The sequence below is a fragment of the Bombina bombina genome, chromosome 2 (genome assembly GCF_027579735.1).
Source record: "Bombina bombina isolate aBomBom1 chromosome 2, aBomBom1.pri, whole genome shotgun sequence".
NCBI classification, from domain to species: Eukaryota; Metazoa; Chordata; class Amphibia; order Anura; family Bombinatoridae; genus Bombina; species Bombina bombina.
In genome coordinates this window covers 1,356,174,492-1,356,201,229 of record NC_069500.1, presented here as the reverse complement: position 1 = coordinate 1,356,201,229, position 26,738 = coordinate 1,356,174,492, and the positions used below count along the sequence as shown (strand labels likewise).

At 39.5% G+C, this 26,738-nt stretch overlaps 1 protein-coding gene across 1 annotated transcript in view; it reads left to right on the top strand.

Moving 5' to 3' along the window:
* The window catches only part of ATOH8 (atonal bHLH transcription factor 8), a 96,803-nt gene extending 87,173 nt beyond the window's left edge, over positions 1-9,630 (top strand). The window contains exon 3 of the mRNA XM_053704271.1: positions 9,021-9,630. Coding sequence (XP_053560246.1) covers positions 9,021-9,104 — 84 coding nt within the window. The 3' untranslated portion in view covers positions 9,105-9,630. The remainder of the gene's footprint in view (positions 1-9,020) is intronic.
* Positions 9,631-26,738: the final 17,108 nt, after the last annotated feature.

Genomic DNA, 26,738 nt, shown 5'->3' with positions numbered 1-26,738 from the left:
TGGAAGAGTCCACAGCTCCCCGCCCGTGTTTTATCGATGAGGCGGCCGTAGTTTAGTTTCTTCTTCTGGCACCTTTTTCACCCTGATATTTCTCCTACTGTTCCTTTTTGCCTTGGCAGAATGACTGGGGGATGAGGGAAGTGGGGAAGGAGTTTAAGCCTTTGGCTGGGGTGTCTTTGCCTCCTCCTGGTGGCCAGGTTCTTTATTCCCAAAAGAAATGAATGCAGCTGTGGTCTCTTCCCCTCAGAAGAAAAGAAAATTATCAGGTAAGCACAATTTGAGTTATTAGCCATTCCCAAGTTTTGTACAAACAACACTGTTATATCAATACACTTTTTACCTCTGTGATTAGCTTGTATCTAAGTCCCTGCAGACTGCCCCCCTTATTTCAGTTCTTTTGACAGACTTGCATTTTATCCAATCAGTGCTTACTCCTAGGTAACTCCATGTGCGTGAGCACAATGTTATCTATATGGCACACATGAACTAACGCCCTCTAGTTGTGAAAATAATGTAAAAATGCATTAAGACAAGAGGCGGCCTTCAAGGGCTCAGAAATTAGCATATGAGCCTAAGTTTAGCTTTCAACTAAGAATACTAAGAAAACAAAGCAAAATTGATGATAAAGTGAATTGAAAAGTTGTTTAAAATTACATGTCCTATCTGAATCATAAAAGTTTATTTTTGACTTGACTGTCCCTTTAACTAAAACAATTTGACTAACTTATGAGAGTGTTTGTAAAGTCCTATAGCTTAAAGGGATACTAAACCCATTTTTTTTCTTTCATAAATCAGATAGGCAGGCAATTTTAAGCAACTTTCTAATTTACTCCTTTTATCCATTTTTATTCGTTCTCTTGCTATCTTTATTTAAAAAAGCAGGGATCTAAGCTAAAGAGTCAGCATATTTTTGGTTCAGCACCCTAGATATCGCTTGCTGATTGGTGGGTACATTTAGCCACCAATCAGAAAGCTCTACCCAGGTACTGAATAAAAAATGGGTCCGTCTCCTAAGCTTACATTCTTGCTTTTCAAATAAAGATAGGAGAACAAAGAAAAATTGATAATAGGAGTAAATTAGAAAGTAGCTTACAATTGCATGCTGTATTTGAATCATGAAATAAAAAAATCTGGGTTTAGTATCCCTTTAACTCTATTCTAAACTTTTATACTACTTGCTTTTTTGGATAAAACTTGATAAGGAGGAAGACAAAGTGTCGTTGCCAACATGTTAAAGGGGTAGCTCAAGTATGCAGGTTACAGAAGTATACTGCCAGCGCCCACTGATGGATTACACAGCTCTGCCCACTTTGCTTACTGCTAAAACAGTTTAAACTGATAATACGTATCGCGTTACTTCTCGCTCTGCCTCGCACAAACAATAACCCACAATCAGGTATTAAAAGCTGTTGGTTAAATTGCATTTTGGCCAAAGTATTTTTAACACTCCCAATAGATAAAAAGCGCTACCTATACTTTCTGTAAGTAACGTTAGTAGAGTGCTTATTGCGCTCATTCGTTAAAGGGACATTAAATACTTTGAGATGGTAATATAAAATTACAAATCGTATACAGTATACATAAAAAAACCTCTGCAATATACCTTCATTACTTATTTTGTCCAATATTCATGTAATTCCATTCTGAAATTGTGAGCTTTTCAGTTCCTGTTAGAAATGGAAGTCCAGAACACACAATAATTGACTGCACACTCTAGTGACCTATTTATAACATTCTATAATTGGCCACAGCAGATTAGGGGTTAATAAGTATAATGTAGGTGGTGGTGGGCTCCGGGAGCGGAGGAATAGGGGTTAATAAGTTTATTAGAGTTGTGGTGGGCTCTGGGAGCAGCGGGATAGGGGTTAATAACTTTATTTAGTTGCGGCGAAGTCGGGGAGTGGCGGTATAGGGGTTAAACAGTTTAGTATAGTGGCGGTGCTTAGTGACAGTATACAAATAAAGCTGTGAAAAAGCCAAAGAGCAGCAAGATCGATGACTGTTAGTTAACAACTGTCCGCTGCTCATCGCCCCGTATTTGGTGCGCGGCTTTTTGACAGCTTTTTTGGCAAATATGGAGAGCGTATTCAGGTCCGCGGCAGCGATGTTAGGCGATGTCAGGCGAGCGTATTGGTGCCGTCGAATGCAAGTAAGTTGACGGCTTGATAAGTAGGCCTCTAAAACTTTACACTTATTTTGTTTTTATTTAAACACCTAACGAAACTTTAAAAATGCATCTGCATGCTATTCTCAGACTAATCTTTTCTTTGAATGATTCATTCTTACTTGCATTTATTTTGTGTTTAATGTCCCTTTAAGACAAGTGTAGCCCTTACAAACAATTGGAAATGCTGCTTTCATATTTAGAGCTTTTGAAAACCAGGTATTAACTTTTGTTTCGCAATTGTACATTCAAAAACATGGAACGTGTAAAGCAAATAATCAAATACTCTGCTACTTGAGCAGATTTTTTGTTTGTTCTGCAAACAGTATCTGGAATGAATTTTAGCGCAGGCCCTCACAGAAATCTATTATCTGATGGATTGGATAGAATATGCCTGCACTATCTGACATGAATATTGTAGTGCTCCTTAAACTGCAGTACACTTTATATGTTAACCATGAACTCCACTTGTAATCTGGTCTATAATGTTTATTGCACACAATAATCACAAAATGGTAAATATTATATTATATGAGCAAATGAGCTGCAGAACATTCACAGATGCTGCTTACTGAATTAGAGATAACATTGGGGGCTAGGTTACAAGTGGTGTGCTATTTAGTGCTGCAGCTCGCTAGAAGTTAACTTTTTGAGTACGTCGGGTAGCGCTCGTATTACAAGTTGAAAGTAAAAAGTTTGTATGAAAACAAGACCCAACATGCGCAGAGAGTTGGATCTCAGATATCACAACCGTTCGACTGTCTGTGAGCTATCTAGGTATTGGACTTTATTTGTATGCTCTGTAAGTATTGAATCAGTAATTTTGGTATATGCAGCTACTCACTGCCAGCCTGGACCTTTTTCACAATAATTGTTGGCTATTGCCTTCCAAGAGATAGTTTGATAAGCCCTATCCTACACTCACCATTGTTGGGTATCACCTAAACATAGCCAGTAGATTATTGGGGATCTTTTTTTACTTGGTGGTCAACCTACAATTAGCTTCTGTCAGTGTTGGAAATTGCATTATGTTACATTTATAATTATTGCTATATTTTTTTATAAACTTCACTGCTGTGTTTTGAAACCTAGATACTCAGACAGCGCTTCTGTGTTTTTAATTGTGTGTTTTTTATTAGATATGTGCAATTCGGTTCGATTCGGAAATTCGGCAAATTCGGTGATTCGGTTCGAACAGAATTTCCGAATTAAAATACTGCAGAATTTCACGAATAAATCCGAATTACTTTGGATTTATTCTGTAAATTCGGATGGCCATGGATTACACTAGTATTGTACAGTATATTAGGTTATATCACTCTGCTATGGGTTACACCTAATATACAGTACATAATACTAGTCTAATCCCACCTAACACTTACCGAAATTCCGAATTTCCGAACCGAATCGAACCGAATCCAGCCGAATTTCTTCGAATCTGAATAAATCCGATCCGAATCTGAAACGAATCGATTCAAATTTTTCCGAATTCAAATTGATCCGAACCGAACTTCTAAAAAATTCCGAATCGATCCGAACCGAACCAAATTTTTTCGCCATGCACATGTCTATTTTTTATTCATTCATTCCATGTAGGATGTTTTTTTTTGTTTTTGTTTTTTTTTATAGGGTATTTTTTTTTTTTTATTGAGGTACCAAAGTTAGGCATACAAGCAGAATAAACATACAAAGAAAATTGTAATACAATAAATTGTAACATTGATAGACATTGATAGATAGTCAAATTAATACATGATGCCTATATAAAAGCTAACCTTCCGTAACCAACCTAAAAGGTCACTCTTGGACCTTAAATAAGAAGATAAGTCTGAAAGTATGGGAAGGTATAATAAAATGGAGAGATCACTTTTGGATCTCACTAAGAAGACCTCGGATTTTATATTTTATTTTGCTATGCAACCAAGTAACATACTATAAGTAATAAACTTTTATATTATTTAGAGACTCTGCGGGCCTACCCATGAGTATAAAAACAAATATTGGTCAATCTGGAATTCTACTATAACTACGATATAGGTTGTAATAGGTATTTAGCTTTAAAAAAAAAAAAAAAATTAGCTGCCACGGAGACAGTGTATGTTTAATTCTTTTGTAAATCCACATCACCAGGAGGTCAGCATAATTAAAAGAGGTGAGGTCAACCCCAAAGTAAATAGCTAGCTTACTATCTGGACTGTACGACAGGGCTAAGCTGGGGTTGTTTAACAAAACATCAGGGGCCAGGTTAATCTATAGTAGGAGAACAAACTGAGAGACAAATTGTGGCGTTGTTAAAGAAGGGCCATGGATGAATTTTTTTTTTTATATATATATATTTTTTTTTAGAATTTTTTATTTTTATTTTATGGAGCCTATACTATACATTGAAAGACTTTGCAAAGTTGAAATGAGCGTGCCTTACTGTCTCGGTCACTGACAGTCCGGCCCTGGGGATATGATACATTTAGGTGAGAATTGCTACCGGAGCATGGCCACAAGGTTATGGGAGCTAATGTCATGATAAGAGATCCTTTAAAATATGGGTGCAAAGAATTTTGTGGAGCCTCTGATTTTCTAAATTGGTTATACCTAACACATAGAGGCCATATGTAAAAGTACATTGTCTACTTTGTGATTCAACCACTATTGCAGTATAATAGTATAGATAAGTTCAAGCATCTCGTGCCTATATTTGTGTATGTATGTATATATATGTCAGGGCACCTGAGAATTATTGAATAATATATATATGTATGCATATTTATCTGCACATAGATTTATGATAAGACCAAGAACTCATATTTTTAATTGCTTTGTGAAACTGCCTATAAGACATTAGATGCCTGACTGACCCTTGCTCAATCCTCCCCCACTCAATATGCAAAATTACAATGCATCCAAGTGAGAACATAGGCTTAGACTGTTGTATAGAAAGACAGATTGTTTCCAAAAAGATAGTCAATCTATATAGCTATTAGCTATATATTCCAGGACTTAAAGCAGATCACAAGCCAAAAGGTCCCAATTTTCCATTTCAAAGAAAGTCTGGATAAAGATTTTTTTTTTCTTATCTAAAAAAAAAACAGTCGCTCCATCTGTGAGAATATTTGGATTTGCAAACATCTACGAGGAATTGTAGCTTTTGCCAACTATCAGATAGATGACCCCATGCAGTGATAAACTGAGGAGTTCTGTTTGAAACTTAATTAGACAGGAAAAAACAGTTTATTTAGCTTAAGAAATGGCTTGTATCGCCTATGTGTTAAATTGCCCCTGAACATCAAATACACGTCTGTATTGCTAGCTAAACAGAAAATATATGATTGTAACTTTAAAATTCACTGTTTAAAATACAACTTGTATTTAGATTTCAGTAAAACACCCCTCAGACTGTATTAAATATATATATATATATATATATACAGGGAGTGCAGAATTATTAGGCAAGTTGTATTTTTGAGGATTAATTTTATTATTGAACAACAACCATGTTCTCAATGAACCCAAAAAACTCATTAATATCAAAGCTGAATAGTTTTGGAAGTAGTTTTTAGTTTGTTTTTAGTTATAGCTATTTTAGGGGGATATCTGTGTGTGCAGGTGACTATTACTGTGCATAATTATTAGGCAACTTAACAAAAAACAAATATATACCCATTTCAATTATTTATTTTTACCAGTGAAACCAATATAACATCTCAACATTCACAAATATACATTTATGACATTCAAAAACAAAACACAAACAAATCAGTGACCAATATAGCCACCTTTCTTTGCAAGGACACTCAAAAGCCTGCCATCCATGGATTCTGTCAGTGTTTTGATCTGTTCACCATCAACATTGCGTGCAGCAGCAACCACAGCCTCCCAGACACTGTTCAGAGAGGTGTACTGTTTTCCCTCCTTGTAAATCTCACATTTGATGATGGACCACAGGTTCTCAATGGGGTTCAGATCAGGTGAACAAGGAGGCCATGTCATTAGATTTTCTTCTTTTATACCCTTTCTTGCCAGCCACGCTGTGGAGTACTTGGACGCGTGTGATGGAGCATTGTCCTGCATGAAAATCATGTTTTTCTTGAAGGATGCAGACTTCTTCCTGTACCACTGCTTGAAGAAGGTGTCTTCCAGAAACTGGCAGTAGGACTGGGAGTTGAGCTTGACTCCATCCTCAACCCAAAAAGGCCACACAAGCTCATCTTTGATGATACCAGCCCAAACCAGTACTCCACCTCCACCTTGCTGGCGTCTGAGTCGGACTGGAGCTCTCTGCCCTTTACCAATCCAGCCACGGGCCCATCCATCTGGCCCATCAAGACTCACTCTCATTTCATCAGTCCATAAAACCTTAGAAAAATCAGTCTTGAGATATTTCTTGGCCCAGTCTTGACGTTTCAGCTTGTGTGTCTTGTTCAGTGGTGGTCGTCTTTCAGCCTTTCTTACCTTGGCCATGTCTCTGAGTATTGCACACCTTGTGCTTTTGGGCACTCCAGTGATGTTGCAGCTCTGAAATATGGCCAAACTGGTGGCAAGTGGCATCTTGGCAGCTGCACGCTTGACTTTTCTCAGTTCATGGGCAGTTATTTTGCGCCTTGGTTTTTCCACACGCTTCTTGCGACCCTGTTGACTATTTTGAATGAAACGCTTGATTGTTTGATGATCACGCTTCAGAAGCTTTGCAATTTTAAGAGTGCTGCATCCCTCTGCAATATATCTCACTATTTTTGACTTTTCTGAGCCTGTCAAGTACTTCTTTTGACCCATTTTGCCAAAGGAAAGGAAGTTGCCTAATAATTATGCACACCTGATATAGGGTGTTGATGTCATTAGACCACACCCCTTCTCATTACAGAGATGCACATCACCTAATATGCTTAATTGGTAGTAGGCTTTCGAGCCTATACAGCTTGGAGTAAGACAACATGCATAAAGAGGATGATGTGGTCAAAATACTAATTTTCCTAATAATTCTGCACTCCCTGTATATATAGAGAGAGAGATAGATAGATAGATAGATAGATAGATAGATAGATAGATAGATAGATATGGGAAATACAATTCAGATTTGTAATAGATTAAATAACAATTGTAATAATCCCATTTTTGAAATATATATAACACATTGTTTTTCTCTCTTCCAGATGGGGCTAAACGATGCTAAATACAGGATTGCCTGCATGGGATGACCTAAGTCATTTCATATGGTTATGCACTAAATGTTTATGAAACTTTAAATACATCTCTTAAAAATATAATAAGATGAATATATAGGAATTACTTTGATGTAATATGATGTTAAAAACATACTGTGTTTGGTATCGGAGTAATCAGAAAATTTACATGATGCTATCCTGTCTGGAATTCAGGTTGTGATTGATGCAAAAGGTTATGATGGTTTATATAATCATTTTTATAAGGATATTTGGAATATAGCAGTGAGTAATGGTGGGACTGTATTTGTATATTGATATGATATATTTGTAGTAAAATTGTTGAATGGGTTAAACCAAGTATTTGGGACACAAATAGACTACTCAGACTTAGAAAAAGGGAAACTTTCTGGATTAAAACCTTAAACTGTATGGAGCCAAATGGGCTAAATATAGAATTGGATATACAGGCATTCTTGTTAAAAGCACTTTGATTTTATAAGTTATAATATATAGTTTTTTTAAGAATAGTATCTATTTTGTTTATAAATTGTTTTTATGAATATATAATTGATACATTTTTACATTTTATTTGTATTGTATTTATTGTTGTAATCATTTGTTTTAACTTTGTGATTTTAATCGCATTTTTTGAAGTATAGGACATGGATATCTATATATAAATTATTAATAAAATATATCTCATGCATTGTTAAATTAATTAAATTTGTTTTTAAATGGTTTCAATATCCCTTCGGTGCCGCTATGTTAACTATAGTAAATTTGTATTACATTGAAGGAAACACCTCATTGGCCAAAAAAAAAAGTGGGAGTGTGCTCTCTCTCACGGCTTATAGTAAGCATGACGACATCTAAAGGAATTAACTCTTGAGAAAGTCCTGCTGTGTCGGGACGAAACGTGTAGAGACCCGCCCCCTTTGTATTGATCCAGTGAGGTCGCCGTAGTTCCCGGTCTGTAGAGGGGAACATAACGGCTTGTGTGCTGAGGATCATTTTGTCAAGGTAATATTATTTGTGTATACCCCCTCGTATAACTACACTGTGTGGACTTGTCACAGCCTGCTTATATACGCAACACTGAGAGACCAAACAATCTTGGTGGATATCGCCACTCACTCCGGACCGCAGATTGTTTTCATCTACCCAGGAGTTGGGAACTGCAATCTTCTGGAGCTACTTTGCTGAATCCATGTGAAGTGAGATAAGTTACCTTTGCAACGCAGATACTTTGCGTTATATGCTGTTTTTATTCTTACCTCTTGTGAGTTGCCACTTGTTAGACGTGTATTAAATATCTTTTTACTCTACATTTGAGTCTGCACTCTTCTCCTTTTTCTTTTTTAGAATCAATACACTACAAGGTTTGTGGATCTGCCTTTAAAGAGGAGCTGTCGTACTTATATGTTATAGACATATTCATGTCTATATGTGTATGATCATTGGATTACTTAGGATTATTTTATGTATATTGTGTTTAAATCTCTATTATACATTCATCTGTCCTTGAAGATTGTATCATACAGCATTTATTCCTGCATTGTGTATTTATAAATATTGCAAGTTTTTTATGTGTTATATGTAATAATTACAAAAAAGTTTTTTACTATTGAATATTTTTATCTATTGGCGCTACTGTGTGTACTTTGTTACACTATAGTTTGTTTACCCTTTACAACATGCAGGGGAGGACATACAAATATTCTCGGATCTCTCTCCAACCACCTTACAGAAGAGGAGGGAACTTGCACACATTACTACAAAGCTGAGGGACTATAAAATCCAGTACCGCTGGGGTTTCCTAGTATCACTGATCACCACTCACAACAACAAGACCACTGTTTACAGACTGGGATCTGAGCTGCAAGCCTTTTATACAGATCTATCAATCGAAGAAATCTGCCGACAACATGAAAATAATGAATAACTTTCAAACTCTGCAACATATGGGCCTCCCTAATATGATGACGGAAACCTTGGAGGGAGAGTAATAACGCTTGCTTTATGACTAGAGCAACACAGTATCCTTTTACTACATTTGCATACTTAGAATGAAGGACATTACCTATGTGATGATATGTGTAAATCGATATTTGAAATAACACTATAATGTATTTATAACATGTTGCCTACAAACATACACTGTGAATGTACTGTATATAATATTTTCATTACCTAGGGGATGGCACTGGCCGTAAATAAAGGTTGTTCTCCCTTTAAAGGGACCCCATCATACAGTATGACATAAACAAATGCACAGTAGGAATGCAGACACTCATTATAAACCCTGATATTCTAATTTAGCTTAGTTCAAGAATATATATATAGTAGTATATGTGAAAACATATGCATAGGGACTCATAGTTTTGCAATGCAATAACACCTTACTGTGTTGTAAATGCAAACCCAACGCAACTACTCTTCCTGAATATATTATTTTATATTATAACACTCACGTTGATAACATACATTGATTTAGGCCTCCCCAGACAGGTAAGGACTATCTTGAAAAGAGTCTAAATTTGCAACACAACTACGAATATGTTAACCATACGACTCAGACACATAATCACTTACTTACCCCAATTCTCCCCCTCCACCCTAAACAAACCTTTCCCAAAATTCTATATCAAACTTACTACCCAGGTTTGTGAAAACACAATTCTTGGGCACATTATGTTTTAACAAGTTGTACTCGTTTAAGGGTTACTACCCCAATTAAACTTTGTTTGCCAATATACGGTTGCTTCCTGTTTAAAAGTTTTGTTTGTCTTTTTACTAAGGGTAACCGATTACCTATTGTTTTACATATCTATTGCCTTGTGTGTCAGGCGCCTTACTCAGATAAATCTTATTAGTCTTAATAACTAACCATTTCAATCATCTAACCCAACTCCTTCTTCCCCTTTACTATCATTCCCATCCTATAGACCCCCAAACTAGCCCTTCCACTTCTCCTTTTTTTTCTCCTCTTCTTCATCACAGAATGAATCACCAAACTAGCAAGTTTGGAACACATGGTCTCACATTCACCACTATCAACACCAAGGGTCTCAATAACCCAGGTAAGAGGTCCATAGCCTTTCGAGAACTTAAAACTTACATACCCATGGGCTATTTTTTCAGTAAACACATTTCCGTAGAGACAGAGAGCCAAAATGGAATAATACACAATACTTACATCAGGCTGTTCCCTTGAAACCAACACATATTAAAAAAGACCCAGATGGGAGATTTCTCGTTTTAACGGGCACGCTCTATGAGTACCCCATAACGCTAGCAACATTATATAACCCAAATAATGACCAGCATCAGTTCATTAAACGAGTCTCTAAGATACTTGTAGATCACGCAAAGGGTCCAATGTTTCTTGCCGGTGATCTCAACCTACCTTTAGATGCCTGTGATGAGTGGGAAGTGACGTCACCGGATGGGGGCTGGGCTTAGGTCCGTTTTGTCTATGTCGCAGTTACTAAGTGAGATCAATGCTACCAGATGTATATTTCCATGCTCTTCAATAAAATAGTGTTGTACCCTCTTTGCTGTGTCCTGCATCTCATGACATGGTGTCAGAAGTCCTTGCCTGCACTTCTGTTTCCTGATTGATGACGATGTGGAAGTTTACCCCACCTGAGACTTTTGATTTCTCTCAGCCTGCAGCATGGCCCACATGGTGTCAGCAGTTTCAGCGCTTCAGGATTGCTTCAAAGCTGGACAAGGAAAGTGGTGAAGTACAAGTTAATTCTCTTTTATACTCTATGGGGAAAGATGTGTAGCCAGTTTTTAATTCCTTTACTTTCCAAGAAGGGGAAGAATTTGACTTTGAAATAGTTATGAACAAACTCAATGCCCACTTTGTGCCCAAAAGAAATGTGATTCATGAGAGGGCTTTTTTTCACAAACGTACCCAGCGTGCGGGAGAATCTGTGGAGTCATTTGTGCGCAGCCTGTATGAACTAGCTGAATTATGTGAGTTTAGTGTTGCTAAAGAGAAGCAAATCAGAGACAGAATAGTTATAGGAATTGCAGATGCTGAAGTCTCACCAAAGCTACAGTTGGAGGCTGATTTAACACTGGATTGGGCTATTAGGATGGCCCACCAGAATGAACTGGTGAAAAAACAAAGTGCTGATCTGAGGTCTGAGAGTATTGTGGATGAAGTGCAGCAGTTTAGGAGGGCTGCTAGTGAAAGGCACAGTGTGACCGGTAGGCCAAGGGCAACAGATAGGCTCAGAAGTGGATGGGCGCAGCATGCCCGCTGCACACGATGCAACGGTACCCATGATCAGAGTGTCATATGTTCTGCTAAAGACAAAAGATGTAGAAAACAAAATTTATGCTTACCTGATAAATGTCTTTCTTTTGCGATGTACCGAGTCCACGGATTCATCCTTACTTGTGGGATATTATCCTTCCCAACAGGAAGTGGCAAAGAGAGCACCACAGCAGAGCTGTCTATATAGCTCCCCCCTTACCTCCACCCCCCAGTCATTCGACCGAAGGCCAAGGAAGAAAAAGGAGAAACTATAGAGGTGACTGAAGTTTTTAGTAAAAAATACCATCTGTCTTGAATAGACAGGGCGGGCCGTGGACTCGGTACATCGCAAAAGAAAGAAATTTATCAGGTAAGCATATATTTTGTTTTCTTTTGCATGATGTACCGAGTCCACGGATTCATCCATTCTTGTGGGATACCAATACCAAAGCTTTAGGACACGGATGAAGGAAGGGACAAGACAGGAACCTAAACGGAAGGCACCACTGCTTGCAAAACCTTTCTCCCAAAAATATCCTCCAAAGAAGCAAAAGTATCAAATTTGTAAAATTTTGAAAAGGTATGGAGTGAAGACCAAGTCGCAGCCTTACAAATCTGTTCAACAGAAGCATCATTTTTAAAAGCCCAATTGGAAGCTACTGCTCTAGTAGAATGAGCTGTAATCCTTTCAGGAGGCTGCTGGCCAGCAGTCTCATAAGCCAAACGGATGATGCTTTTCAGCCAAAAGGAAAGAGAAGTCGCCGTAGCCTTTTGACCCCTACGCTTTCCAGAATAGACAACAAACAAAGAAGATGTTTGACGAAAATCTTTGGTTGCCTGCAAATAAAATTTCAAAGCACGAACCACGTCCAAGTTGTGCAACAGGCATTCCTTCTTACAAGAAGGATTAGGACACAGAGAAGGAACAACAATTTGATTGATATTCCTGTTAGTAACAACCTTAGGTAGGAACCCAGGCTTGGTACGCAAAACCACCTTATCAGCATGGAACACAAGATAAGGTGAGTGACATTGTAATGCAGATAGTTCAGAAACTCTCCGAGCTGAAGTGATACCAACTAGGAACAAAACTTTCCAAGATAAAAGCTTAATATCTATGGAATGCAAGGGTTCAAACGGAACCCCCTGAAGAACTCTAAGAACTAAATTTAGACTCCATGGCGGAGCAACAGGTTTAAACACAGGCTTAATTCTAGCTAAAGCCTGACAAAAAGCCTGAACGTCTTGAATATCTGCCAGACGCTTGTGCAACAAAATAGACAGAGCAGATATCTGTCCTTTTAGGGAACTAGCTGACAATCCTTTCTCCAATCCCTTTTGGAGAAAAGACAAAATCCTAGGAATCCTGATTTTACTCCAGGAGAAGCCTTTGGATTCGCACCAAAAAAGATATTTACGCCATATCTTATGATAGATTTTCCTGGGAACAGGCTTTCGAGCCTGAAACAAGGTATTTATGACTGACTCAGAGAAACCCCGCTTTGATAAAATCAAGCGTTCAATCTCCAAGCAGTCAGTTGCAGAGAAATTAGATTTGGATGCTTGAATGAACCTTGAATCAGAAGGTCCTGTCTCAGTGGCAGAGACCATGGTGGAAGAGATGACATGTCCACCAGGTCTGCATACACAGGCGCTATCAAAATCACTGATGCTCTCTCCTGTTTGATTCTGGCAATCAGACGTGGAAGGAGAGGGAAAGGTGTAAACACATAAGCCAGGTTGAACGACCAGGGTACTGCTAGAGCATCTATCAGTACACCCTGAGGATCCCTTGACCTGGAGCCATAACGAGGAAGTTTGGCATTCTGACGAGATGCCATCAGATCCAATTCTGGTGTGCCCATAGCTGAACCAGTTGAGCAAACACCTCCGGATGGAGCTCCCACTCCCCCGGATGAAAAGTCTGATGACTTAGAAAATCTGCCTCCCAGTTCTCTACACCTGGGATATAGATCGCTAACAGATGGCAAGAGTGAGCCTTTGCCCATCGGATTATCCTTGAGACCTCTATCATCGCTAAGGAACTCTTTGTTCCGCCCTGATGATTGATATAAGCCACAGTCGTGATGTTGTCTGACTGAAACCTGATGAATCTGGCCGAAGCCAGCTGAGGCCATGCCTGGAGAGCATTGAATATCGCTTTTAATTCCAGAATATTTATTGGTAGGAGAGCCTCCTCCCGAGTCCACAAACCCTGAGCTTTCAGGGAATTCCAGACTGCACCCCAGCCCAGAAGGCTGGCGTCTGTCATCACTATAACCCATTCTGGCCTGCGGAAACACATTCCCTGGGACAGATGATCCTGTGACAACCACCAAAGAAGAGAGTCTCTGGTCTTTTGATCCAGATTTATCTGAGGAGATAAATCTGCATAATCCCCATTCCACTGATTGAGCATGCATAGTTGCAGTGGTCTGAGATGCAAGAGAGCAAATGGAACTATGTCCATTGCCGCTACCATTAGACCGATTACCTCCATACACTGAGCCACTGACGTCCGAGGAATGGAGTGAAGAGCTTGGCAGGTGGACAAAATCTTTAATTTCCTGACCTCCATCAGAAATATTTTCATGTCCACTGAGTCTATCAGAGTCCCTAGAAATGAAACTCTTGTGAGGGGGGAAAGAGAACTATTTTTTACGTTCACCTTCCACCCGTGAGATCTTAGAAAGGCCAACACTAAGTCCTTGTGAGACTTGGCTAGTTGGAAGGTCGACGCTGGAATTAGAATGTCGTCTAGATAAGGCGCCACTGCTATGCCCCGTGGCCTTAGAACCGCCAGAAGGGACCCTTGCACCTTCGTGAAGATTTGTGGCGCCGTGGCCAACCTGAAAGGAAGAGCCACAACCTGATAATGCTTGTCCAGAAAGGTGAACCTGAGGAACTGGTGATGATCTTTGTGGATAGGAATGTGTAGATACACATCCTTTAAGTCCATGGTGGTCATATATTGACCCTCCTGGATCAATGGTAAGATAGTCCGAATGGTCTCCATCTTGAAAGATGGGACTCTTAGTAATTGGTTTAGGATCTTGAGATCCAGAATTGGTCTGAAGGTTCCCTCCTTTTTGGGAACTATAAACAGATTGGAGTAGAACCCCTGCCCCTGTTCTGCTTTTGGAACTGGGCAGATCACTCCCATGGTAAAAAGGTCTTCTACACAGCGTAAGAACGCCTATCTTTTTGTCGGGTTTACAGACAATTGAGAAAGCTGGAACTTTCCCCTTGGAGGGGAATCCTTGAAATCTAGAAGGTATCCCTGGGTTACAATTTCTACTGCCCAGGAATCCTGAACGTCTCTTGCCCAGGCCTGAGCAAAGAGAGAGAGTCTGCCCCCTACTAGATCCGGTCCCGGATCGGGGGCTACCCCTTCATGCTGACTTAGTGCAGCAGCAGGCTTTTTGGCCTGTTTACCCTTGTTCCAAGCCTGATTAGGTCTCCAGGTTGACTTGGATTGAGCAAAGTTCCCCTCTTGCTTTGCAGCAGAGGAAGAGGAAGTGGGACCACTCTTGAAGTTTCGAAAGGAACGAAAAATATTTTGTTTGGTCCTTGTCTTATTTGACTTATCCTGAGGGAGGGTATGACCCTTCCCTCCAGTAATGTCTGAAATGATCTCTTTCAGTGCAAGCCCCAATAGGGTCTTACCTTTGAAAGGGATGGACAAAAGCTTAGATTTAGATGACACATCAGCTGACCAGGACTTAAGTCATAGCGCTCTATGCCCTAAAATGGCAAAACCTGAATTCTTTGCCGCTAACTTAGCAAGATGAAAAGTGGCGCCTGTAATAAAAGAATTAGCCAACTTAAGAGCCTTAATTCTGTCCAAAATATCATCTAGTGGGGTCTCCATCTGAAGAGCCTCTTTAGTTTCTTTAGGAGACCCTCTAATTTTGTATCCATAGGATCAATGAAAGCACAACTGTCTTCAATAGGTATAGTTGTACGCTTAGCCAGAGTAGAAATAGCTCCCTCCACCTTAGGGACCGTCTGCCATGAGTCCTTTATGGTGTCAGAAATGGGAAACATTTTCTTAAAAACAGGAGGGGGAGCAAACGGAATACCTGGTCTATCCCACTCCTTAGTAACAATGTCCGAAATCCTCTTAGGGACCAGAAAAACATCAGTGTAAACAGGAACCTCTAAATATCTGTCCATTTTACACAATTTCTCTGGAACTACAATAGGGTCACAATCATCCAGAGTAGCTAAAACCTCCCTGAGCAATAAGCGGAGATGCTCTAGCTTAAATTTAAATTCCGTCATATCTGAATCTGTCTGAGGGAACATCTTTCCTGAATCAGAAATCTCTCCCTCAGACAGCAAATCCCTCATCCCTACCTCAGAACATTGTGAGGGAATATAGGATACGGCTACTAAAGCGTCAGAAGGCTCAGCATTTGTTCTTAACCCAGAGCTACTGCGCTTCCCTTGCAACCCAGGCAGTTTAGATAAAACCTCTGTGAGGGTAGTATTTATAACTGAAGCCATATCTTGCAAGGTGAAAGAATTAGACGCACTAGAAGTACTTGGCGTCGCTTGTGCGGGCGTTACCGGTTGTGACACTTTGGGAGAACTAGATGGCAAAACCTGACTTCCTTCTGTCTGAGAATCATTTAATGCCAAATTCTTATAAGTCAAAATATGCTGTTTGCAATTTATAGACATATCAGTATAAGTGGGACACATTCTAAAAGGGGGTTCCACAATGGCTTCTAAAGAAATTGAGCAATGAGTTTCCTCAGTGTCAGACATGTTTAACAGACTAGTAATAAAGCAAGTAAGCTTGGAAAACACTTTATTTAATGAAAAAAACACAATTTGCAAAACCGGTACTGTGCCTTTAAGAGAAAAAAAGGCATACACAAACTGCAAAACAGGTTAAAATTGCTTCAAATTTTCCGAAATTTTAACAGTGTACCCACTAAGCTTTAGAAGGATTGCACCACAAGTAAATAAGCAATAAACCCCCAAATGAAAAACCGGATTGAAATTTGTCTAAAACCGGTTAAAAACCCCTAATAGCACCTTGCCACAGCTCTGCTGTGGCCCTACCTGCCCTTAGGAACAATAATATGGGGTTAAAGCTTCGAATAGGCCCTCAGAAGACTATCAGGACCTCAGGAGAAGTTGCTTGCTGCTTGTCTGTATAACTAAATGCTCAACTGAGGCGCGAAAATAGGCCCCACCCACCTCACTCGATGTTGCTGGGGCCTACAAAAATCTAACAAACCTTGTGTCAAAACCATGTGGGTTATAACAACCCCAAATAAGCCAAATGACCCCTCAAGCAAACGTCCCATAAACATAAAAAACGTTACTCCCAGAACACACAAACGTTTGTCCCAATTTCTTATAAACAAACTGAGTGCCCAAAAAACTTAGCCCTTTATGCAAGCTAGTAAAGCCTCTTTCACACTAGGATTACTGCTTACCCTTCCCCTTATGGGGATACTGTCAGCCTTTCTGAGTGAACACAGTCTCTGCAGAAAATATGACTGAACATACCTCATTGCTGTATAGCAAGAAACCGTTCCTCACACTGAAGTTTTCCTGTACTCCTCAGCTTCTGTGGGAACAGTAGTGGACCTTAGTTACAAATGCTAAGATCATAATCCTCCAGGCAGAAATCTTCATCTATGTCCTGCCTGAGAGTAAATAGTACAACACCGGTACCATTTAAAAATAACAAACTCTTGATTGTAGATAAAATAAAACAGCTTAACACCTCTTTCACTTTACCCTTCCTGCTTAGAGCCAGCAAAGAGAATGACTGGGGGGTGGAGTTAAGGGGGGAGCTATATAGACAGGTCTGCTGTAGTGCTCTCTCTGCCACTTCCTGTTGGGAAGGATAATATCCCACAAGTAATTATGAATCCGTTGACTCGGTACATCATGCAAAAGAAATGTAACCGAAATGGCCATTTTGAAGTGGTGTGTAAAACTGAATATATTAAGAAGATGCAGGTGGATAGCGACCAGGATGGTCAAGAAGTGTCCTTTGTAGGGTCTGTTGTTGAAAGGCCTGTTTCATATGAAGATTGGAGGGTTACTCTTACTGTAATGGGAGCCAAAGTTGCCTTTAAGATTGACACAGGAGCAGACATCACTGTTATGTCCCTTGCAGCGTTCATAGAACTGCCTTGACAGCCTCAGCTGGCGAAAGCTACAACAAAAGTCCATAGTCCTGGTAGCCGCATTGATTGTGCGGGGAAATTTCTTGCCAGCTGCGAGTACAAGCAGAGGAAATTCACCATGTGGGTGCATGTGATTAGAGGTCAGTGTGTTAACAACCTATTGAGCAGAAAAGCAGCCTGTGGTTTGGGTCTAGTCGCCAGAGTGAATAAGATTTCAGAAGATATGTTTGGTGAATTGGGCGTACCAAATCTGCCCCAGTGTTGGAGTTCTACAACCCTTCCAAAAAGACTGTGGTTAGTGCTGATGCAAGCAGTTATGGGTTAGGGGTCGCCCTCCAGCAGTTGAATGAGAACAAACTACAGCCCATAGCCTACTGTTCCTGTACACTGATGGCTGCTGAGTCAAAATACGCCCAAGTTGAGAAAGAGTGCCTGGCTGCAGTTTGGGCCTGTGAGTGCTTTCAGCGTTACCTTGTGGGTTTAGAGAAATTTAGTCTGGAGACTGACTATAAACTGCTAGTCCCTCTAATAAACTCCTATGATATTGACCCCTAAGATGCCAGAGACTTCTAATGAGGCTGCTCAGGTTCAACGTTCAGGCAGTGCATGTGCTGGGGAAACAACTGGTTGTGGCAGATACACTTTCCAGGCTCCCGCTGACTGCTGCTAAAAGAGTCTTCAACGGAATCAGATGTGAAAGTTTATGTAGATTCAGTTCTGGCCTCCAAATCCATCTTTTCAGGGAAGCTAGAAGACATAAGAAAAGAGACATATTTAGATACAGACCTTCAAGAAGTTATAAAGTACATAAAAGAAGGTTGGCCCGAGAGTCGGGCAGCCTGGATATCTTACCAGTCAGAAAGGTTGCAGCTCACGGAGCTGGATGGGTTGGTGCTGTTCCAGGACCGCTTTGTTATTCCTGTCAGCATGCGGCAGGAGATGTTAAACAGAATTAATGATGGCCAGTTCGGCATTACAAAGTGCAGAGAAAGGGCAGCTATGGCAGTATGGTGGCCTGGGATCAGTTCTGACATCACAAGCCATGTGTTTTAATTTGCCTTTTGCCGGGAACGCTGGCCTACTCAGAGAAGGGAGCCCTTGATTTCTACACCGCTGCCTGCAGGCCCATGGAAAATAGCTGCTGAATTGTGCGAACTGCACGGAAAAAAGTACCTAGTAGTGATTGACTACTATTCCAGGTATTTGGAGATTGTACCCTTGAATGAAATCACAAGTCAAGCCGTTATCACTCGTCTCAAAAGCTTGTTCGCCCGGTGGGGCATACCAACGGAGTTGCTGAGTGATAACGGAATGCAGTTCGCTTCCACAGAGTTCAGTTCTTTCAGCAGAAAATATGATTTTGTACATTCCACGTCAAGTCCACATTGCCCGCAGGCCAATGGAATGGCTGAAAGGGCAGTTCAAACAACAAAGTTCATTTTGAAGCAATCTGAGCCGTATTTGGCCCTCTTGTCCTATAGGGTGACTCCCATTCAAGCCATGGGGTTTAGCCCAGCACAGCTGATGCTAGGATGCCAAATTCGCACCACCTTACCCTCTGTGGGTGTCTTCCAGCCAACTAGCTCTATTCCTCGGCACAAAGTCAAAAAGGGGTTATCGATTCTTCTACAACAGGAGACATTCTGTGAGGCCCTTGCAGGAGCTGAATGCGGGGCAAAGTGTCAGAATTAACCTGGATGATGAGAAGAAATGGAAGACGCCTGCTACGGTAATTGGACGCTCTCCAGAACCAAGGTCTTATGTAGTCCTTACTGATGGAGGGACAGTTACACGTCGAAATCGAAAACATCTTCAGCCTGTACCTGAGAGTTTGGAACTGGATGCCTCAGTACCACCGCCGGTGGGATCCCCTGTTTTAAAAGGGGTGCCTTCCCCTCAGCAAGATCACAGCGGGGATATGTCTTTGCCTCCAGCAGAATCTCAGTCACCTTCTTCTGTATCAGAGGACAGTTCATGTAGAGTTACATCAAGCGGAAGAGTGGTGAAACTTCCGACCCGATATCAGGATTAACATTAGTTAGAACAGTGACCAGAAGTATGGGCAGAATAATCCCATGGTCACTGTGGACTAGGGTAGTCTACCCCGATGTTCAAGTCAGGATGTAATTCATGTTGTTTATACAGATATTCTCTTTACCTGTTATTTGTTATATACTATACAAAACTGTTGTTGTATGCTTCTTTTGTACCTTGTTATTTGTTGTATTCAAATGAAAAAAAAATGTATGCTTTGTCCTAAGGGGGGAAGATGTGATGAGAGTGGGAAGTGACGTCACGAGATGGGGGCGGGGCGTATGTCCGTTTTGTCTATGTCGCAGTTACTAAGTGAGTCTGAGATCAATGCTGCCAGATGTATATTTCCATGCTCTTCAATAAAATAGTGTTGTACCCTCTTTGCTGTGTCCTGCATCTCATGATAATGCCCGAGTTGATACCTCTAATGGCACAGCCAGTATCCCCAATAGAACAATCAAATCTGTCAATACAAATCTTTCAGACCTTGTATTATACTACATCCAACAAATAAAGATTACACTTATTACTCACCTCCTCACAACAAATACTTGCAAATTGATTATATATTTACTGATACAACAGGTTTGGACATGGTTACAACATGCAATATTGGTCCTATCACCTGGTCTGACCATGCACCCATCACATGTGCTGTCCAATAGCCTGACATACCTCCAACAATGTATATTTGGAGACTCAACAACATACTTTTAGATATCCCTCTTAAAAAGGCAGAGCTACAAAAATCCCTTACGGACTACCTCGTGCATAACGACCCCACTCATACCTCACTAATAAACATGTGGGAGGCCCATAAGTGCATGATGCATGGAGAATTTCTTAAGCATAAAGCACAATTACTCAAACAATATAGAGAGAAACACTCACTACTGCTAAACACGATTTAAACTTTAGAAGATACGCATAAACGGAATCCCCTTGATGAAGACACCAGAAAAGTACTAACGCGCACTAGGGTTGAGCTTAAACAACATCTAATGGAGGCTTATCTGTGTAAAACATTAGCAATTAAGCAGCACAACTACGAAGGGGGCAACAAACCTGGAAGGCTATTAGATAGATCAATTAGCAGAAAGCAACTTAAATGACATATACATTCTATACAGGTGATAGATGGCACATCGCTAAAGTGCAGCAAATAAATAGCGAGCTCTTTTCATTCATACAATAGTGCATTGTATAATATCACAAAAACAACTGACGCAAAGACGCAATCTAAAAACATGATCTCAAAACAGCAAGCTATTGACCAATACCTTGCCACACTTGATATGCCACAATTAGATCAAGCTGGCAAAGATAGCCTTGATGTGCCTATCTCTTTGTAAGAACTAGCCTAAGCGATTAAAGATTTACCTAACAGAAAAAGTACAGGCCCAGATGGGCTCACCCCAAAATATTATAAATTATTTCTTAAATCCTTAGCCCCATTAATGCTCCAACTTTTTAATAACTTGAGTGACTGCCCTCAACTCTTTAGCTTAATGCTAGAGGTTCATATTACAATCATCCCTAAACCTGGCAAGTCCCCAACTGCACCTGCAAATTTTAGGCCTATTTCGCTATGAAATACGAACGTAAAAATATTAGCTACGGTCCTAGCAAAACGCCTCAATAAATATCTCCCAGATCTTATTTCGACTGACCAGGTGGGTTTTGTGCCCGGCAGAGAGGCCCGGGACAACACCACCAAAGTATTGCAGCAGATAAATTATGCACAAATTGAAGGAGTGCCTTTGGCTCTCTTTTCGACGGACGCGGAGAAGACCTTTGACCGTGTTGATTGGCTTTCTCTGGGTCAGGTCATAAAGACTATGAACTTTGGAGAGTCTTTTATAAATATGACATTTGCATTATATTCCCCTCCTAATGCTCAGGTCAGAGTAAATGAAACACTGTCGGACACATTTATCATAGCGCACGGTACTAGGCAGGGATGCCCCTTATCCTCTCTACTATTTGCCCTATCAATCGAAGCATTAGCACACAAAATTAGGAGTAATCCCAATTTCACTGGAATTAGGGTTGGAGACACAGAGCATAAGCAGGCATACTTTATACTCTCACGAATATAGATATCTCTATCCAAGAACTTCTTAAAGAAATAGAAACATATGGTGCACTTTCTAATTTCCACCTAAACCTTTCAAAGTCTAAGCTACTAAATATTAGTGCCCCATATGAACAAACAAACAACTCATGCAGACAAGATACAAGGTCCCCATAGCCACCTCACAATTGAAGTATCTGGGTATCTACCTTTCTGCAAACCCCAAAGATTTATACAAAAACAACTACCTAAAGCTACAGAAGGAAATAGTGATCTCTCCTCATGGAAAAATAAACAACTTTCATGGCTGGGAAAAATTGGGTTGATTAAAATGAACATACGACCTTGCATATTTTAAGTGTCCCAATTCTTTTACCAAGAGACTTTTTACCCCAGTTACAAAAGACTATAGAGCGATTTGTATGGACAGGCACAAAACTAAGGGTCCCCAGGAAAACAATGTATCTTCCTCGGGATAGAGAAGGGTTGGGATTCCCTGATCTGGCCACATATAGACGTGCAATACTACTATAGAATTTGATAGAATGGTCACACAATACCACACATAAAGCATGGGTACGGTTAGATGGCCAAATATTTAAATTGAATAATGTTGGAATAATGGCATGGATCTCATCCACATTACGCCCCAAATTACTACATAAATATCATATGATAATTTTACACGAATGTCAAGCTCAAAGCAGGACCATATGAGCTTTAACCGTTAGAGATCTACTTCATTCAAACAGTTCGAGATTATACTATTTCTTAAGTGTATCGCTGTAATTGATATTTACCGCAAGAACTTACTCCTTTTTTTCTCTCTTAATTTCTTTATCAACGAAACTGTAGACAATATCAACACCAGATTGTTGGTGATATCAAATGTTTCTTTATTTTTATTGTACGCATGAAAATAGTGTTTCAATAAAGCTTGTTTGAAAAAAAAATCATATTAAATATCAGTATCTATTTTGCAAGTGTTCATTTCTTGTAGATATGTTTTTTGCATTTTTACACTAAATTGATGATGATCAGCTATAAGCAGGTATATTCTTGAATCTCTGCTAGGGGAATCACTTGAGCAATTTGTCAAGGAACCAACTCGTAAGGAAGCTATATTAGATCTAATACTTACAAACAGTGATACAGTTTCAGATGTGTCTGTAGGTGAGAACTTAGGATCCAGTGATCATCAATCTGTTTGGTTTAGTATTCATGTGCAGGAACTGTCCACCCAGACTAAAACAAAAGTTTTAGACTTTAGGACGGCAGATTTTTCATTAATGGGAGAATACCTAAAAAACTATTTAAAAGGGAAAACTCTTATTACAGGGGTTCAAGAACAGTGGGAATTTGTGAAAGGTGGCATTCTAGATGCAACAGCACACTGTATTAGACATGTCTGTAAAAGTAAAAGAAAGCGGAAACCAATTTGGTTTTCCAAAGAAGTAGCACATGCTGTAAAGACAAAAAAGATAGCTTATAAAAATTACAGACACACACAAGCAGATGATGATATGAAAATATGGAGACTCCAACAAAAAAAGACTAAGCAGTTAATTAGGAAGGTTAAAGCTCATGCAGAAGAGAAGATAGCACAGTCAGTAAAACATGGGGACAAAACATTCTTTAGATATATCAGTGAAAGAAGAAAAAATAAGATAGGAATAGTAAAATTGAAATCAGTTGATGGTAGAATAATAGAAGGAGATAAGCAAATTGCAGACTGTCTCAATGATTACTTCTGTTCTGTTTTCACAAAAGATTGTGAAAATACAATGTCTACATTAAGGGATGCTACGAAAAATAGAAACAAGCTTAACAGTAATATTTTTACAGAGGATGAGGTTTTGTTAGCATTATCAAAAATAAATGTTAAAAAGGCAGTGGGTCCTGATAATATACATCCAAGGGTTTTAAAAGAACTTTGATCAGTGCTAACTGTCCCATTAACTGATCTGTTTAATCAGTCACTATTAACAGGAGCTGTCCCAGATGATTGGAGAATAGCAAATGTAATACCTCTTCATAAAAAGGGCAGTAGAGAAGAATCTGGCAACTACAGGCCAGTTAGTTTAACTTCAGTAGTAGGAAAATTATTGGAAAGCCTCTTAAAAGAAAGAATTAGGACTTACATAAAGACAATTTAGAGGACCAAAATCAGCATGGTTTTACTTCAGGGAGATTATGTCAGAATAATCTAATTGACTTCTTTGATTATGTAAAAAAAGTATTAGAGAAGGGTGGAGCAGTTGATGTACCATATCTAGATTTCAGCAAAGCATTTGACACCGTCCCACACAATAAACTAATTCACAAATTGTATCTCCTTGGTCTAGATTCAAAAATTGTGAACTGGGTGGAATGCTGGCTTAAGGACAGAAAACAAAGTGTCTTAGTAAATGGAGTTCATTCAGCAGAGGGGGCTGTTACTAGTGGTGTTCCTCAGGGGTCAGTTCTGGGGCCTGTTTTGTTTAACATATTTATCTGCGATATCAGCAAAGGGCTACAGGGGAAAGTATGTCTCTTTGCAGATGATACAAAAATTTGTAACAGAGTGGATGTTCCAGGGGGGGTAGACAAAATGAGAAGTGATATACAACAATTGGAGGATTGGACAAACGACTGGGATCTAAAGTTTAACACAGCAAAATGTAAAAAAATGCATTTAGGGAAGAAAAATCCAAATGTTAATTACAGACTCAATGACACTTTACTGACTGTTACAGATGAGGAACAGGACTTGGGAATTATTATTTCAGATTATTTAAAACTTAGTAAACAATGTAGTAATGCAGCGAGTAAGACTAGCAAAATGCTTGGATGTATTGGTAGAGGTATTTTCAGCAGAAATAGTAAGGTTCTTATGTCACTTTATAGATCATTAGTTAGGCCTCATCTTGAGTATTGTGTGCAGTTCTGGAGGCCATATCTTCAGAAGGATATTAACAAACTTGAATCTGTGCAAAGGAGGGCTACCAAAATGGTACATGGTCTAAAAAATAAAACTTACCAGGATAGGCTCAATGACCTAAATATGTATAGCTTAGAGGAGAGAAGGGAAAGAGGTGATATGATAGCAACTTTCAAGTACATTAAAGGGTTTAGTAAAACTGATGCTGGGTATTTTACATAAAATGGAAAATTCAAGAACAAGGGGTCATGAGCTCAAGCTAAAGGGTAGTAGATTCAGGAGTAATTTGAGGAAGCACTTCTTTACAGAAAGAGTGATTGATTTATGGAATAAACTTCCTCAAGAGGTAGTAGCAACAAACACTGTGGGGGACTTTAAAAATGCATGGGACAAGCATAAGGCTATCCTACAAACTAGATAAGTTTATACTGTTAGGTAAGGTCGGGCAGACTTGCTGGGCCTATGGCTCTTATCTGCCGTCAATATCTATGTTTCTATGTTTCTATGACATATTTAGCATCATTTGATATTTAGCGCTCAACCAGGAATGAACTACAGCTCAGTAGATTGTTCTATGGCGAGTTATAACCTGGGAGCAACCTCTTTTAACTAGACTTGTGCAGCTTCGAAAAATTTGTTTCGGTTCGGTTCGGATCGATTCGGATCGATTCTAATTTCGGTTCGGATCTATTTGAATCATTAGTTAGGCCTCATCTTGAGTATTGTGTGCAGTTCTGGAGGGCATATCTTCAGAAGGATATTAACAAACTTGAATCTGTGCAAAGGAGGGCTACCAAAATGATACATGGTCTAAAAAATAAAACTTACCAGGATAGGCTCAATGACCTAAATATGTATAGCTTAGAGGAGAGAAGTGAAAGAGGTGATATGATAGCAACTTTCAAGTACATTAAAGGGTTTAGTAAAACTGAGGCTGTGGGTATTTTACATAAAATGGAAAATTCAAGAACAAGGGGTCATGAGCTCAAGCTAAAGGGTAGTAGATTCAGGAGTAATTTGAGGAAGCACTTCTTTACAGAAAGAGTGATTGATTTATGGAATAAACTTCCTCAAGAGGTAGTAGCAACAAACACTGTGGGGGACTTTAAAAATGCATGGGACAAGCATAAGGCTATCCTACGAACTAGATAAGTTTATACTGTTAGGTAAGGTCGGGCAGACTTGCTGGGCCTATGGCTCTTATCTGCCGTCAATATCTATGTTTCTATGTTTCTATGACATATTTAGCATCATTTGATATTTAGCGCTCAACCAGGAATGAACTACAGCTCAGTAGATTGTTCTATGGCAAGTTATAACCTGGGAGCAACCTCTTTTAACTAGACTTGTGCAGCTTCGAAAAATTTGTTTCGGTTCGGTTCGGATCGATTTGGATCGATTCGAATTTCGGTTCGGATCTATTCGAATTCGGAAAAATTCGAAAGAATTCGTTTTGGATTCATTCGGATTCTTTCGGATTCGGAAAAAATTTGGTTCGGTTCGATTCGGTTCGAAACGATTCGGAAATTCGGAATTTTGGTAAGTGTTAGGTGGGATGTACTGTGTATTACACTAGTATTATGTACTGTATATTAGTTTTAACCCATAGCAGAGTGATAAAACCTAATATACTGTACAATACTAGTGTAATACACGGCCATCCGAATTTACCGAATACATCCGAATTGATTCGGATGTATTCGAATCGATTCGGATGTATTCGATTCGATTCGGATTTATTCGGTAGATTCGGCAGTATTTTAATTTGGAAATTCGAATCGATCCAAATCTCTGAATTTTCCGAATTTCCGAATCGATCCGAAACGAATCGCACATGTCTACTTTTAACCTAATTGTTTTTTTTCACAGAGGAGAACTTTCCTGAAGTATATCAGTCTAGCAAGGTTGGTCCATCCAAGAAATACCAGCCATGGGCAGCGCCATCTTGGTTTTCTGGCCCAAGCA